This window comes from Lutjanus erythropterus, chromosome 7, assembly GCF_056507025.1.
Source record: "Lutjanus erythropterus isolate fLutEry1 chromosome 7, fLutEry1.hap2, whole genome shotgun sequence".
Taxonomy (NCBI): domain Eukaryota; kingdom Metazoa; phylum Chordata; class Actinopteri; order Lutjaniformes; family Lutjanidae; genus Lutjanus; species Lutjanus erythropterus.
Window position 1 is genome coordinate 35,401,182 of NC_139323.1, and position 17,689 is coordinate 35,418,870.

The 17,689-nt window shown below is 41.3% G+C and overlaps 1 protein-coding gene across 6 annotated transcripts in view; it reads left to right on the plus strand.

Annotated features, from left to right (window-relative positions):
* lrrc7 (leucine rich repeat containing 7) overlaps positions 1–17,689 on the plus strand; it is a 95,697-nt gene that overhangs the window by 63,473 nt on the left and 14,535 nt on the right. For all 6 annotated transcript variants that reach the window (XM_084723620.1, XM_084723619.1, XM_084723621.1 and 3 more), the window contains exons 15-26: positions 1,198–1,297; positions 1,508–1,632; positions 2,916–3,152; positions 3,444–3,566; positions 4,429–4,540; positions 6,364–6,577; positions 9,086–9,592; positions 11,027–11,251; positions 11,347–11,584; positions 12,329–12,679; positions 12,888–13,130; positions 15,804–16,016. In XM_084723620.1, coding sequence (XP_084579746.1) covers positions 1,198–1,297; positions 1,508–1,632; positions 2,916–3,152; positions 3,444–3,566; positions 4,429–4,540; positions 6,364–6,577; positions 9,086–9,592; positions 11,027–11,251; positions 11,347–11,584; positions 12,329–12,679; positions 12,888–13,130; positions 15,804–16,016 — 2,688 coding nt within the window. The remainder of the gene's footprint in view (positions 1–1,197; positions 1,298–1,507; positions 1,633–2,915; positions 3,153–3,443; positions 3,567–4,428; positions 4,541–6,363; positions 6,578–9,085; positions 9,593–11,026; positions 11,252–11,346; positions 11,585–12,328; positions 12,680–12,887; positions 13,131–15,803; positions 16,017–17,689) is intronic.

Sequence of the window (17,689 nt, forward strand, 5' to 3'; positions counted from 1 at the left end):
TAACAGATTGGAGCACTAAATAGTTGTTTTTGCAGAAGAAGTGTGATTGAGCGAGGAAGAGAGTGATGTTTGGCTTGTGTAGTGGCGGTTTCCTGTCAGAAAAGGCTGTCTGACAGCAATGTAAAGTGGTGACAATATTCTTGAAATGATGTTGTTAAAATATGCACATTATGTTAATTAGTTGCTGTTATTTTTGCTTTTTTTCCAAACTGCCAAAATACACAAACTATGGATAAGTACCTCATATAACCCCACTACAAATAATCTGAACTGTCCCTTTAAGTATGCAGAGTTGTTGCTCAGGCATTATTCTGTCATCAGTTATTCTGTTTTTCCACGATATGAAATCTAAAATTCAGTTTTAGGTTTAATCAAAGTTTGTTAAAGGAAATTGAAATCTCAGTCACAACAACACAGGGATCTTATTGAAGAAAGGAAATTTAAAATTCAAATGCAATTTGTAAAATGGCAGTTCAGTCTTACATTTACATTTAAAATTAGCACTGGCGTATGCATATTCTGCAACACAATTCAAACCCAAAAATAGCCGTGTCATTTGCACTTGGCCACTTCATGTATTACAACTGGAAACTGACAGATTTAAGATTGAAATGCCAACAACACTGTCATCAAATTTTATACAAGGCAGAAGGGTTTCATGAGTGGCTTTCTTTGAGAGAGACCAAAACAGAAGTAAAAAACAAAACAGAATTAATTTATTTTAACTTTCTTTGTGCGATAACATTTATAACTCCATCACATTACCATTTTAATAGATATTAATCAGTGTTTTTATGAGATGAAAATGCAAATTAAAGAGACATTTGACAATTCATTTGACTCACTGAAAGTAGATGGCAAAATTTGTCATGTATTAGGTGTGTAAAGTGGGAAACAGTGCCCCCCCTCCTTGACATTCGGTTTTATCGTTGGCACAATTAATTTGCAAATTCTTTCCAAGTGATTTACATGAACATTTTGTCTGTTTCCCACCTGTCAGTCAGACAGGTTTTGTTTCAAGTCCAACTCTGCTTCCTGCAGCCAATCAGATATTCTAATAGCCAATCAGCAAGCAGCATAGACTTTTTTTTTTTTTTTTTTTCAGAATTAGTTTTAGTTTAGGAAAAAGTGAGTAAATGTGATCAGTGAACGTGCAAGAATACTAATATGAATGTGTGTTTGTGTCTGTGTTTGCAGTCTAAGGCTCTGATCCCGCTGCAGACAGAAGCCCACCCTGAAACCAAACAGAAGGTTTTGACCAACTACATGTTTCCTCAGCAACCGCGACATGATGAGGGTACAAACTGTGTGTGTCTATGCGTGTGTGTGTCTTATAACATGTCAACATAGTTTAAGGACATGTAAAAAAAAAGTCACAGAATTTTTTAATAACGTCTGACAATCTACAGACCTACGGTGCTACATGATAGAGCAGCTTAACCCCGTCCTTAATGTTTGTGTGTGTGTGTATGTGTGTGTGTGTGTGTGTGTGTGTGTGTGTATACAGATTACCAGTCGGACAGTGACAGCTTTAATCCTACTCTGTGGGAGGAGCAGAGACAGCAGAGGATGACCGTGGCCTTTGACTTTGAGGACAAAAAAGAAGATGAAGACAACTCTGGGAAGGTCAAGGTTAGCTCTTTCTTTACGGCCGTCTGTCTGTCTTTCTCTCTGTCTGTCTGTCTGTCTGTCTGTCTGTCTGTCTGTAAGTGTTAACTGACCGGCCGCTGGAGCACCTCCAACTCTTGAACTAGCATGAAATTCTCCAGGTTGAATCATCAGCACAAACAGTGAGCGAAAGTACTGAAAAAATATGCTTCGCTGAGAAAATGTCAAAGGTTTGAAGAATCCAAAGGAGCATCGCTTTGTAGAGCTACAACTAGTATATTTTTGTTTATCCCTGAGAGAAATTCAGATGTGTTGTTAGTTAGAGGACAGAGTCACTGTAACATCACACATCGATTTGTGGACTACCATTTTGAAGCATTATGGCGGTCGCCATCTTGGTTTTTGCAACCAGAGCGTGTGCAGCAAGGGCGAGAACGTGGAGCTGGTGGATGACGTACTGACATTTTTTATCATGCTTGTCTTTGTCTGTGATATTTGTAAATGCCTCAACCTGGATGCCCTTTAACGCAAATCAAATCTATCTACAGGTACAAATAAAGTAACCTGAATCTAAACCTGGACTTATTATCTATATTATCTGTTCATCTAACCCTGCTGTCCTGTAGATGTAGGAAATTTGCACATTGAGGTTATGATTCAAAGTAAACTTTAAAAAGTGAATTTACATTAAGCAATATATTCTTCAGGACTTGCTGTTACATTTCTCTATAATTTCAGTGGTTTATTGGAGTGTCTGAAACGATATTGAACAGTCGGTAACACAACGTCAGCGACGATCTTCAGATGAGCAGCCAATGACGAGAAATGAGCAGACAACAAAAAGACTAAATGACAGAATCATTTTAACAGAATTTATTTGTCATATCCTACACAACACAACACAGGGTTTGCACAACTTTTTAGGAGTCAAATTCAAGCACTTTCAAGGTATCTAAACCAAAAATTTCTAGACTCTTGAAGCATTTCTAATCACATCAAATTTTTTACTCTAAATGCACTTGTGAAAAATAGTTTGTGGATTTTTTTATACCCACAGCAATCAATGTATTTTGTCACTTGTATGTCAGTTTTTTTTTCACTTGTGTGAAATATTATATGTTATTATTATATGTTTTGATCATGATGTTTTAATGTGAGCTAATTTTGATGCCCAGAGACGAACAAATATGTCACAGAGATTGTTTAGTTTCAAATATTAAAAGATTTTTGGTTTACAACACTTGTTCAGTTCGTGTCCTTCACTTGCATGTGTTCACTCAAACCATTTCCATTTTTTTTACCTGCAGGTGGAGATAAACCTAAAGCGCTACCCGACCCCTTACCCTGAGGACCTGAAGAACATGGTCAAGTCAGTGCAGAGCCTTGTGGGTAAAAGCGTACACGCCGGGCACGCGATCCAGCACCAGCACCAGCACCAGCACCAGCTGAGCACAGGCACTGCCACCTCGGCAGGAACCAACATGGAACACACACACCTCAGCAAAGAACCGTATGAACCGCCGTGGCCCCTGCCTCCCAAAGAGGTAGAAAACACACTCTCTCAGATACACACACACACAAATCTATTCAGAATCACCACACGGTAAATATTAAGTGCTCAATTTGTAAATCAGGCTCCTGGGAGCAGCTGATGTACAGTGATAACAGATACATTTTACACAGATAAGTGAAGTGCGTGCACAGTCAGGAGCGTTAGTCATAGTTGTCGCCAAACGCCGCGGTGTCTTTTGATCGAGGTGTGCGATCATAAAGTTGCAAGACAGACACCATAAATTATCTTTGTGTGTTTGCGTGTTTGGGTGTATGTTTTCCAGGTGACGGACAGAGAGATGCAGGACTTCTCTCAGACTCAGCTAATGGATCAGGGATCAATGCATAACTCTGGCATCGACATTCCCAAGAGGAAGGACAAAGAGGACCTGACAGAGAGCTCTGAGGTTGTGGCCGCTTGAATTTAATGGGCTTTTTGTTGCATGTTGTGAAGCAGTTTCTCAGTGTCATTCCCATTCTTCTGTGTCTTAAGTGAGTTTCTTTTCCTGTGATTTTTACAGTCATCTTGGTAACAATTAAGCACATGCACAGAATGTTTTTGCCCCTATTCCAAAAAGAGAATATTCTCCTGAGCAAAGCTGCTTACGTGGCTAATGAAAATTAATATTCCACTAATATTCCAATTAACATGCAGCTGTGCATACTCCTAGTAGTTAAAGTCTATGTTTATATTCCAATATTCCAGTCTGTTCCAGAGAAACAAACATTATGAATGAAATGTTACGTTTACATTTAGTGTTACTCATCAAAATGCATTATGTGTATCCTTGAGATACAACAAATGTGTTAAATTAATTTCCCTCCTTAGAAAACATTTGCAAAGGTGATATTTTGAATATTTTGAAACCTGGATAGTTTACATCTATGTTTAGTTTTCTTCTTCTCTGTGTTTGCTGGCACACTGCTGCGTTTTTTTGGTGCATTGCTTCCACCTGTAGGTCAGTTGAATAGTGTGACACAATTGGCAGGGATGTATATGGATATTTAGATACACGCGCAACTGCTGAATACTTGCCAAATCATCTATATATTTAACCGAATTAAATCTAGAGTTTCCCATTTCAGAGAGCTTTGTGCTCCATCAGCTTTAACTAACATGAGTTTCACAGACTGACAGGACGAGCCGCCTCTCATCATGGCCCGATGATTAAAAATGTAACCGGGTGATTCTGGCTCCTGCTCGCTATCCACTTTCTGAGGCTGTCTTCCTGTGCTGGTGTGAACCTGTGGGTTTTGTCTTTTGCGCAGGACTCGATGGGCGGCTCTCCCAACGACATCCGCATCTCTGACATGAGGCCCACCCTGGTGGAGCCACCTATGTACAAACCAAAGGTGGTGCTGCTGGGGAAGGACAAGAAAGGTACTGTTTGACGGCGACACGGAGACACGAAGAGGCTCGTACATATAGACACGTGTGCGCGCACATACAGTTCACACTGTAATTTAATGTGCTTTATTCTCAAGCACTTCGGGGCATGTTGTAATAGTGTCCACTAATTAGTCATGGTGGTACAGTAAGCGGATTAATTTCATCACATAACAGAGAGATGGAGGGAATACCATGAACCTCTCCAGTGAATCTAGATTCCAGTTTGAAGTCTTTTAGCTTTGAGACTTTTTATTTACTTTGCCCAGAAGGCCTCGGTTTCATAATTAGCAGTAGACAAAAGTTTTATTCATGAGCCCAAAGCTAATTTTACAGCCCTATCAGAAATCTGTTTGTTTTGTTCTTAATAATCTAGTGCCCTAATCCCATCTACTGAACAAAACAGTTTATTATCTCTTCTTCATGACAAACTCTGTCTAATTCAGAGTACAGTCATGTAATCTGCTCTTTTGTTTGGGAACCCAGTGTGAAATAAAGCTGAAACAAACTTGTCTGTACTGGGGAGTGTAAATTCGTAATGAGGGATTTTGTGTCAAAGTTAATAAGAAGCTTTCTTTGGTTTGTTTTGTCAAGATCTTAATAGGTTTGACTCCTGTTAGTTTGATATTTTTAAAATGAATACAACATTTTTAAAATGTTCCCCTCCCGTGTGCCTCTTTGAAACTGTTGTGTTTGTTTCCTTCCATAAGAGGTTCCTGATTTCAGTGGGACTAGTACGGTTAAATAAAGACTTTCAGAAACTGTTGAAGCCGTCTTTTATAACCAGGCCATGTCTTGCGTCAGTGCAGTGGACTCAATATTGTCCAAACATATAATGAGAGCACTACAGGAATCTGGGTTAAGGGACAGATGATAAGATTCAGAAAGAGATGTGATTCTTGTACCTCTCATCATGTGGAATACGGTTTATTCTACAGGCCTCAATGAAACCTCCTGATGTTGTTGAAGCTCTTGTTAGCTTTTTAAAAAAGGGTTCATGGTTTAGTTTCGGTTTCCAAACAGTGAGCTGGGATTGTAGATTCTGGATAAGGATCTATATCTGAAAATCTTGAAAACTATAGACTCTGTTTCAGTGTGAAGATCATTTCTTGGCTCTGCCATAGCTTGAAAATGGTCGAAAAGTGCTTAACTTTGACGTTGGAAAAGATGAAGGAACTCTGGCCGACTCTTAACACTCAGCTTGTGGTACTCGGTGCACAAACAAATACATTTTTGTAATGCAACAAGAAGTCACGTCTCAGCTGAGGAGGATACCCTTAGTGTTTACATCTTGCACTGTCACGAGCATGAGCCTCTTGTCCGTGAGTAGATGCACACTGCCTTTGGTGCAGTGATACAGTCAGGTAGAAAGAAAATAGTTCCTACATGAGGATTTGCTGTTGAGTTTGTCAAATGTTTTAATATTTTTTGGCCCTTTTAGCACCACAAGCCGAGTGCCATCTAGTTCTATCATATTGGAGAGAAGACAGACGTCTCCACCGATGAAATCTCCAAAACTCACCAACTTACACCAAAACTATCTAGTTAAATAAATAGCACTACAGGCCAGACAAAATATATTTTTAATTTGGGGTGAATCACCCCTTTAAGTCACCTGAACATATTCTTATATCTTTGCCGATACGATTAAGAAGACATGAGATATTATCGAATACAGAATCTGCTTTCCAGACATGACAAAGACACTTGAGCACTTGTAAAGAGGGCTATCAGAGAGAAGAAGAAGAAGACGTGACATTTTCACTGAACAGAGCTGTCTGTCTCTCTCTTGTCTGTCTGTGTCCGTCTCCGTCCAGAGTCTACAGATGAGGAGGTGGATAAGCTCCACTGTCTGAACCACAGCGGCTCCTCGGCCACCTACTCCGACTACTCCCCCTCGCAGGGCTCCTCCGGCTCCTCCAACCCGCCCGCCAACACACACTCGCACACACTCTCTCACGCACACCAACACACTCCCGCCCTGCCGGCCCCCAGCAAGGACCAGGCCCCTCAAACACACTGGACCAACAGGTACACGCCCACACAAACACACACACACAAACACCTGCCCGCTTCATGTTCAATTTCATCATCGTCCCTCCCTCAGACCATCCATCATCTCCTCTTCTCTTTCAATCGTAACCCCCGCCTTCAATCTCCTCCATCTATCATCCATCCGTCCGTCCTCTCATCCCTCTGTCTCTCTCTGTCTTTCTCATCTCTCTGCTCGCTCAGTCAAGGTCAGGGAGACTCATTAGGATGCTGCAGACTTCCGTTCAGGTTTCTCTGTCTTTTCCCTCCCTCAGCTCGCTTCTCCTTCGCTCCAGAACCGTCCGGTCTGGACTCCAGCGCTACACGTAAAAAGACGCAAACAAAGAGGCTTGATCCTTCTACTGAGGCTGTTACTCTGACTGCAGTGCACTTATGAAGTCTGACATATTTGGGATGAAAAATAGCTTTGAAAACTAATATCTAAAAGTGTTTCCAGAGTCGTAATCAAAAATGTCGCAGTTATAAACAACAACAACAAATGTGTCAGCTGAAACTGCCTGCCGTATTTGTGACATTTTCAATATAGTCACAACGATTGGAGCCTGAAGCTAGTAATGATATTTGAAACAATTTTTTTTAACATCAACACATGACAAAGGCGTACTTTTTTGATAGGAATCCTTTAAATTTGTTTATTTGTTTATTTGTTTTTCCACTGTGACCAATATGCACTGAGAAAAGTTTAGTCTGACAAAACTGTTATTAAACCAGGGCTGCTATATTTTTGTACCAAATACCTTATATTAACATTTATTGATATTGTGACAATTTTGTAGGGATGACTGTAACAGATTACATGTAATAATCATAGATTACATTTGTCAAGAATTACTTGATTACACACACACACACACACACTGCAAAAATGTATTTTATTTGCAAATGTTTGCAAATGTTTTGAGATGTTTAAAAAGAAAAAAGACTGTATGTGAAAATCACACTGTTGTGGTTTAATCCAGCTTTATATGTATATGAAGTAATCCAAAAGTATTCAGATTACATTATTCATCCAATGGATTACGTCACTGGTTACAAAAATTGAGGTGTAAATTGTACTCAGTTACTGCGTACATTTGAAAGTAATCTGATCCTGACTATTGGTGCTTTGACCAAATACTGAAGGTCCAGTGTAACATTTACAGGGATTTATTAGCAGAATATGTTTGGTATGTTTTCATTAGTGTTTAATCACCTGAAAATAGGAACCGCTGCGTTTTTGTGAGTCGGTTAAATCAGCGGAGGATGTGGTTCCTCTTCCACATCATGTTGCACCGCCGTGTTTCTACAGTAGTTTCTACAGAGTGGACAAACCAAACACTGTCGCTAGGTAATGCTTTTCGCAGTTTTTTAATTTCATGGCCACCATAAGGATCTCCTTCACGCTCGGAAGATGAGAGTGACGCACGTGTCGGCAGATGTCACTAAATCTGACACACTGGTCCTTCAACAAAATTAGATTTTTGAAAAGCAATAATCAATAATGTCTGCTAGATGATTAATAGTGAGAGCAGTGTGTTTTAGACAGAGAGAACTCATGCTGTATCACAATATAATGATATCCAAAATCTAAGATAATAACAACATATTGCCGAGGCCCAGCCTTATTTTAAACTACCTCAAATATATCTTTGACATTTTCTTGTTATTTATCAGCCAAAGTATTCATCAAAACAAAACACCTTCAATATGCAAATGATTGTGTGATTTATTGGCTTAGTGCAATTTGCCTCTGCAGGTTATTGTATCTATTCAAAATAAAATATTTGCTTCCTTCCTGGCAGGTAAATTACACATTTTAATATCGTTGCCAAAAATTCTCTATTAGTGTGTTTTCTACTAGTTTACAGCCTGGAATGGTTGTGTCTGTCAAATACGTGAAAGTTGGCCTAAAAATTTAAGAAGCTCGTAACATAAGTTGGATACTGGTTTATTTATTCAGTTTTCTCACCACAGGGTCTGAACACGTTTTTTTAAAGAACAGTAACCTTTTCCACGTTGCTCTTTGACTTGAATACTACATTTATATTAACGTTAAAAACTCATTTCTTTGTCCTCACTCTTCTCATGCGTCTCCTCGTTCTAAGGAGGCCCTGTGGGTTGAAATCTCGCTTTGGTATTTTTTTGACATTAAAGTTGTCATTTCACATGTCCCGGGGGTGATGTACGGATCACAGTCTGTATACTTGTCCCTTTGTCTGTGTACTTGTGAAGCGTGGTATTTTTAAACTGAGAGTGGCAGCGAGGGAGGTTGAAGGCATTAATATTTTCTGTTCAAGGCTGCTCTCGGAAACATTAATTACAACAAACATGGTTGTTGGCCAAATTGATCTTTCAGAGAGACATGAGAGAGAAGGAAAGTTCCCACTGCCCACTGGCTCTGATTAAATATACAGCACATCATAATGTAGCATGGAACTCCAGTATAATTCAGCTCACTTTATTATTTGCCACAGCATAATTAGTCTTTAATATTTTGTATATTTGCAGATTGGCTCAGTCGTTCCCCAAGCCCATTGACTCCAAGCCCCTGCTATCTCAAAGAGAAACCCCTCCATCAGGAACCCTGCAGCAGCGCGGGGATCGACGTCCACTGAGCGAGCCGTTCGATTGGTCTGAGGCCCCTCACTACGACAACACGGGTTTTGATGCCGAGGAGTCTCCTCTGGACGCTCCGTCCTCCACCGGGAGTCAGGGAAACCCACCGCTGGGCTCCAAACCCCGCAGCCAGTCGACGCACGGGCGCCGCCCCCTCCTCAGGCAAGAGCGGATCGTAGGAGTACCTCTGGAGCTGGACACTCAGACGCTTCCCTTCCACAGCAACCAACGCTCCACTCCGGACAATGACCCGCAATCCTCCGGACCTCCGACCCAGAATCCTTGGCAGAACTGGACCAGAACCCCCAGCCCACTGGAGGACCGAACTGCTTTTCCCTCCAAATTGGACATGACACCCACCTCCAGCCCCAACCCTGACCGCAAGGACATAGACTCAAGGTAACTTAAGATCGCACCAACCGCTCTTTAGTTAGATGTGAAATGTGTGTGTGTTTATATGGAAGGCTTCATGACCCCCAGGGTCTGCAGGTTTTCATTTCAACCAACAGTTACAGCAGCATTTGTACCCTTTCTCTGGTTGGAGGTGCAGCCTATCCATCATATTCATGGTGTGATATAGCAAATGACTGAGAACCAGCACGCTGTAAGCACTTTATTTGGTGTTTTGAAACTTTTCCAGCTTTGGCTAATTATCCATCTCAAATAATGCTGAAGCAATCAATTTATTAACCAGAAAGTCAACCAACAGATAATTAAACATTTATGCTTGTTGTCAATCAAAAATAACAAAAAATATTTAACAATGTCCCCTGTTTTACAAAATTAATCTTCCTAAGCACTGCCCTTTTCTTGCTCTGTGCTCCAATAACAGTTAAACAAATCTGGTACCCCAGTCAATGTTCTCCTTTTCCTCTAAAAGCAACATATAGAGAGGCAAAGCCTGTCAGTAATATACTCTTGCAGCATGTGCATGCGCAGGAGGTCAAGGCAGGTCACATCAGCTATTAGCCAGAAACCTAAATGAAGGATGGAGGATGAGGGAGAGAGGCATACTTCCACAGGTGACGTTATTTTGAGTTCTCCGTGACAGAAAATGTGGTAATGGAGTCTAATTTGAAGGTCACACTCAGAGGTTGACACAGTTTCCACCACAGCTGACATCTGGACAGAAACAACGAAAGCTTTCTGAGTGTTAACAGTTGACTGGATCAGTAGTTCAACTACTAATGTAACTTATTTCTTTTGATACCAAATAATAAGTAAAGTATCACTTTTTAAAGGAGTAAGACTGTAGTCTTTCTAATTTTGTGTTTTCAGTCTTATTCTTAAAGGTTTTATGAATGGTGACTTTCTTGCCACGTAAAATTATCTTTTAAATTGACAGACACCTTAAGTGTAACCTGTGGAACAATTCAGATGGGACCAAAAAATATAGGTAAATAAAAAATTTTAATGTGGATAAGCCCAGCACTTAGCCTATCTATGTACTGGAAACAGGGAAGGAGCTGATGTTATAGATAATCTAGAGTCAGATTCAAATGAAATTCATGCTAGCATAGTGTGTGTGTAAGAATCTGTTCTTATGAAGCTGTTGGACCCCCTTCTTCATTTCTGACCTCATTATTCCTTAACACTGACCTGGTTCCAGACCTCTGATCAGCCTCCCACATTCTGTCAGCTGTTTAAATAGAATGAATAATAGAGTAGAAACGAAATGACAACTTATTAGGCCATAATGACACGGTTTCACCTCTTCCACATCTTTGTCTTCTGCTTCTATTAACTCCAGCGCTGCTCTAGTTCAGCTCATTGTTCGACTCATGTTGGTATAACACTTCCTGGCCTTGTTTTTTTTTTTTTTTTTTGCTCCAGGATGGAGCAAGGTGCAGGGCCTCTGCCGGGCAGCTGGACGTACCACAACAATCAGGGGGAGCAGAACAGGAAGGATCAGCTAAGTGTCAGCGGAGGCAACAAGGTGACCGTGGTGATGAGTAAAAGCTCAGACCGTCTGTCCCCCATGATGAGGGAGACGAGATCCAAGTTTAAGAAGTCACAGAGTATCGATGAGATTGATATCGGCTCCTACAAGGTTTACAGGTAGGTTTGTTGTGATTTTTCTGCACAGTAGGAGAGCCAGCATGTTATTTCAGTCGGTAAGTTAAAGCTGATTTCTCCTGCTGGTCTCCCTGCAGTATTCCCATGGACAGCTACAGTTCGTCCATTGAACAGCAGACTAGTTTGGATCGTCCTGAGTTGCCCGGCTCGATGGAGCAGACCAGCATGTCACGGTCACAGTCTGCCCCCATGTTGGACGATGAGCTCGGCTTCCCGGGACATGGAGGCGGCCAGAACCAGAACCAGCCGGGACAGAACCAAAAACCTGCCATCCCACAGAAGGCGTACCACTTTGATCACAACTACAACCCCCAGGTTAGCAGCTTTTTGGCCACTTGAGGGCAACAGAAATAGGTTGTTAACCCAACTTTACCTTTTAAAGTGATTTTAAGCAATGCAAAACAATGTTATGAAGCAACATTGTTTTATTTGTCTAGACACCTGGCAAATTTAAGTCCAATTTTCACTCTCTTTTTGCTCCGTTTTTGGTCTCTACAAACTCCTGAAGGAAAAATCCGGCTTTGTAGCTTATGATTGCTCAACTAACTTCTCCAGCTACTCAATAAGCCCTTTATTTTTAGAGTGGTGAGAGTGAACCAATACAGAAAAATTGCAACCAAACAACTAAACAATTGTTTTTAACAAGAACACTCCACAGGGCACTTTTAGTATACTTACTTACTCCTCTTCATCCAGGGACATGCAGCTTCAGTGAGATCTTACCATTGCATTCAGCCCTTGACAGCACTTTTAGTATACACCTATAGAGATCTGAATAATAATATATCTACTTTTAGGTAACAAATCATTCACTCAGCTAAAAGAAAACTCATCACAAATTGCATGCAGCATTTAGTGGGTCAGATTCTTTGAAAAGCTTTCATGTCTGACTTGACTGAAAAGCAGGACTCTGCTGCCCTCTCTGGTTGAATGTTTAAAGTCCGGAGCCCAGCTGTGCCTGACTGCAGCAAAGTTTGTGTTGAACAGTTTTTTTTTAATGACAGCAACAATGCCTGAATTCTTTTCATGGACTTACTGGTAACCATTCTAACCAATCAGGTGACCATGGACCGTCGGGTCCCTCCCCCCTTCCCCAACACGCCAGATTATGTCAACCACTCATCGAAGGCCTTGGAGTACATCAATCAACCAGGGAAGACATTACCCAAGGAGCTGGTGAGCCCTCGGTATCGTGCGTATCCACCGCTGGAGATGTTTTCTTTCCCCCAGTCACCAATCAACCAGGACGGCCCGCCCAGCCAGCAGCAGCAGCCAATCCCGACGCAGCGGTCCAGACCAGGGTTTTTGAGGAGAGCAGATTCATTGGTGAGCTCTACGGAGCTCGCTTTGTTCCGCAGAGTCCATGAAGCCCAGCAGGAGGCGCTGCAGGAATCTCAGTACAGACAACAGGTAAGAGATCTACTGTCTGCAGCTGATTCAATGACGTGTGCTTCATTTATGATGTTTATATCTGTAAAAACAATATTAACAGTCATGGACACTAATTTTTATATTCACCCTCTGTTATGTCACTGTATGAACTGTTTGAATAACATGTGGCAACACTGACGGTGTTTTTTTAAAATTCTGTGGTCTGGTGAAACTCCCCTCTCCTCAGGCGGACCCCCCTCTTTATAGTCGGGCTCTCGTCTACTCCACCCCCATGGAGCACTCTGCTATCTCCAACATGGCCGACAGCCAGAGCCAGATGCACAACAAGAGAAACGGTCGCTATGATGACGACTATCCCACCTACCAGGAACAGAAGAAGCCAATGATTGGTTATCCGACCAAGAGCTTGACTCAGCGCCGCCCCCTGTCTGCCAGGAGCTACAGTACTGAGACCTACGGAGCATCTCAGGTAAACTGTCTGTCCGACACTGAAGCTGCTCCTGCAAACTTGTTTGAACTCGCAGTCCCATAAAATCCGCTATTAAAGTGTGAGTCATGTTACAATTAAAACAGTTACGGCTAGAATTAATAATTATTTTCACAATTGATTCATCTGACAATTAGTTTCTCAATTAATCGATCAGAAAATAACAAAAAATCGGATATTTTACCGAGCCCAAGGTGACATTTTTAAATGGTGTTTTGTCTGACCAACACAAAGATTTTCAATCAATTTTCAACTTAATTCAGTTTATAACATAAAGCAGAAAATGACAGCAAATCCTAAAGCTGAAACGTACATAATTCTCTGATTCCAACTTCTTAAATGTGAATGTTTTTGTGTTTCATTTCTCCTCTTTCTAAGTAAACTGGATATTTGGGTTGCGGGCAAAACAAGACATTTGTGAAACAGTGATAAACATTTTTCACAACTTTTCGGACGTTTTATAGACCGAACAACTGATCGAAATCAAGAAAATAAACAGATTAAGTAAAATTAATTGTTGTTGCAGCCCTAGAGTATTAATTAAATGAAATATTTACAGCCTCAAACACCAGTAGTGAGACAATCTTGCAAAAGTAGACCACTGGACACACACATTTGATATAGAACATTATATAATTGTTAATAGATCACTGAGATCCTTTTAAATAAACAAAATATACATATAAACTTGCTCTTTTTAATCCGAAAAGCTGCACAGTAGTTGATATCAGTGAAGCTCTGAGAGAGATATGAATCTGGAAAGGTCAATTTGTTGTCATGTATTTCTTTTGTTTCATGAAGCTATTAGCCAGGTAAGAAGAACAGTGCACATTAATCACAATAATAATCTAGATTTTCCATATACAGACCAATAATACTGGGGAAAAAGTCAATACCAGACCAACAAAGACAGAAGAAAACATAGAGAGAGATTACAAAAGAGGAAACAAATCAATGAAAGGGACAGGAAAATAGCAAAATTGTATTCATGGTTTGCACACACTTTGTACAAAAGTAGCAGTATTGGTCATTTATTTAAACAGCTCCAAGATTTCCAATATCCTTTGTTTAAACTGAAAAAGGCAAGAAGTAATGTCTTTATAACTCAACAGAAAGCCACATCCAAGGGGAATGAATTGAGCCACAAAACATTTGACTTTGACTCTGGAGACTAGGTGTTTGTATCCTTTCTTTAACGTGACCACCATCTTTCCCTCCTCCTCACCCAACCTTTACTTGGCTAAAAGTAAAAAAAATACTCTGAGCGCTTGTTTGAGTAATTTCTGAAGCCCACTTTGTCATGGAGGTATGATGACTTTGCATTACAGAATAATGTATGCGTATGATTGAGTGGAAGCATTTTAATTTGTCCATTTTCCACCAATTACCTCAGTCGAGCTCACTGTAGCGGCAGACTAAGCAAAGTAGCACAGGTGTCCTTTACCTCAGCCATATCCCCAGATCCCAAGGCATTCCTAAGTCCATAAATAATCCCTTCAGCATGTGCCGGGTTTGCCCCAAGTCAGACTTTCCAAAAATAGCCACAGAGTGGTGTCCAGGAGCATACTGATCAGATGTGCAGAGCACCTCATCTGGCACTTTTCAGCATGAAGGAGCAGAGCACAAGAACGATACTGGGAAACTTATATTGAGCGCTTATGACTGCGGTCTTACACTTCCTATCTTTAGCCAAAGAGCAAGTCCTAAAGTGAAGAAAATTCGGCACCTGCTCTGTAAAGAGTTTCACCTTTAAGCTATAGCTGTATCTTCCCCACAGTAGTCTGGTTTAGTTTCGACTGCAGGCTTTGTGCTCGTTTTAGCCTTGCAACACCACAGGATACTTAAAGAGAAGCGGGGTTTTATGAGGTACTTATACATCGTCAGTGTATTGCCAACAGTAGACAGTGGTCGTTGCCCCAGTTTGGAGAACTAACAAGCTAAGCTAACAGTGCACTGCTGTGTACGCTATTTATAGAATATATTTTACAGCTTTTCCTTTCTGTCAGACAGTCTTTTCCATCAGGATAGGTTATATAAGCCACATATCGCTCTCTGGGGCGTGTCACCAGCCATTTCCTGTAGATCCTGTAGAATGTTCTCCAAGGACCACCCTCCCAAATAAACGAGAACAAATAATGATGCCGTTATGAAACCAAATTTAATGTACTCAGGGTGATATTTCACTGTGAAGCAGGTTTGTCTCCTACATAAATTCATTTTGTGTCACTGCATCTGAGGGAACATTAACTTGCTAAGAGTGACAATATGTGTTTATCTTTCCTGATGATGTGTTATGTTTGTCTCGATCGTTTGGTAGCGCCACTTTCTCTGCGGCCCACAAGGTGGCTCAAGCTGCCCTGTCACCAGTGGCCCAGTGGTTGACAATATACACTAACTGTTGATAACTCTCTTATAACCCCACTTAAAATAATCCAAACTACACCTTTAAACTTGCTGTGTGTCATGCTACCGAAACTAAAAACAGTTGCTATTAGTTATGCTAGCAGCCTAGCTCTAAGGATGGTGATATCAGCTGGACGGTCTGTCCGTGAGCCCGATATGTTGGTCCAAACTAAAGTAATTGTCCTGCCATCGAGCCCAACTTAATTTCTTACTGTCTTTTATAAAATATTAACCCTCTGGACCCGTTCTCAGGCACGTCCAGTGTCAGCTCGTCCCACCATGGCCGCCCTGCTTGAGAAGATGCCCCCTGACTACACTCTGGCAACCTGCCCTGAGAAACCATCTGATGACACCATCAAAGTAAGACCTGTCGTACCACAGAAACCTGAAGACATCACCTCCAGGATGCCTGCCGACTGGAGGCAACAGCTGCTTAGGCACATAGAGGCCAAACGACTGGACAGGGTACGTCAGCGCAGTGCAGAAACACTGAAGATGGAGACACGCACACACACACACACTCGCTAACACACACAGCGTTCGGAGGCCCTCCCTGTCTGTATCTGTGTAAGTCTGTGTTGTAAGGTTGACCAGATTATGTGTCCGGCTGCATGTGTGTCCCATCCACACTGTCGCTCTGTCAGCCTGACCTACTGCACACTCACTACTGGATATGTGCTGAACAAATCACATGTCCTGAGATACAATTCAACAAAACTGAGTGAAAAGTCACCCAGGAAAATTCTAGTTTAATGTTCCTTTTTAAAGGAGGAATCTGTACTATATTTATTGTAATTGATCATAAAAAATCTCATCAGAGATTACGGCCAACTTGCTAAGTAGGATGAAGCACTGTGCTGTTATTATAGTGTATCAGTGTATCAATTAAGGAAACAGTTGTATCTGTAAAGGGTTGGGGTTAGCTTAAGCTGTGTTGGAACTACTCTTACGCACTTTCTTGCTGAAGAAGTTAGATGAGAAGCTTGAAACCACTCTCATGTCTGTATGTTCAGACATGGCTTAACTCAGACTGGAAGCGTGAAAAAACAGCTAGCCTGGCTCAGTCCAAAGTAAAAGAAAAAAAAAAAATCAAAAACCACCTGCCTGCACGTTTTAAAGGTTACTCTCTTACTGTAAAACAACAGTTTGTGGTTTTATCAGTACTTATGTGCTGTAATGATTTCTTGGTCAGGCCCAGTTACTTCTGGGGTCTGTGCTGGTTGCTGGGAAACCTCGCAATAGCAACAAGATTCCAGGAACGTCACGTGCCCAAAGAAGAAATAACCTGATGAGCCAGATGGTTTGTCATACAGACCCATCTGGGAAGGCATCCTTGGAAACTGTTTGGAAAAGAGCGGGCACAGTTCCCACCAAGAGCAGTATCAATACCACATAGCCCCGCCTCCTCTCACTCTCACTTGCCATTGTTGTTTTTCGCTGTCATGACACCTGAACCACGCCCATAGCTGCCAGTAATTCCCCACAGGACAATAATTGATCCAAAACACGTTTTTTTTAGTCACAAGCACATTAACTTCAAGCCTGGCGAGATGGATTCAGTCTCCAAATTTAGTCTTGTGATCACACGAATCCAGCTGCCTCGTAAAGTAAGAAAATAAGCCAATGTAAAAGCACAACTTGTCGATTTCACCTTTAGGTTTTTGCACAGATTAAATGATATATGACATATTAATTAGGGAGCTCTAAAAGCGCCGGAAGGCAGATTATTTTACCAGCAGACAGAACTGTTTCCTGTCTTGATTTCGCAGCGAGCTTCATATTCTCATCTAACTTTCAGCAAGAAAGTTGCTAAACATATTTTCCAAAAGGTGAAACTGATCCTTTCATCAGATGGTGCCTTAACAGACAGGACACTAGTGTTGGGAGGATGTCTGGGGCTCACGTCTAGTGATGCATCACATGACACCCCTAGCCTGTCACATGCACGTGCAACACATATGTGCCTTGTCAAAACAAAGACAACAGACGTTGGCGTTGACCTTTGGACAGAGCTGTGGGATGGTGCTAAGATGAAACATTGAAACAGACTGACTGTCCAAATGTAGAAGTTGTCAGTTTTTCATTTAGGGATTGGGCATATCGTTTGTTTAAAGGTCCACACATGTTAATTTGAAAAC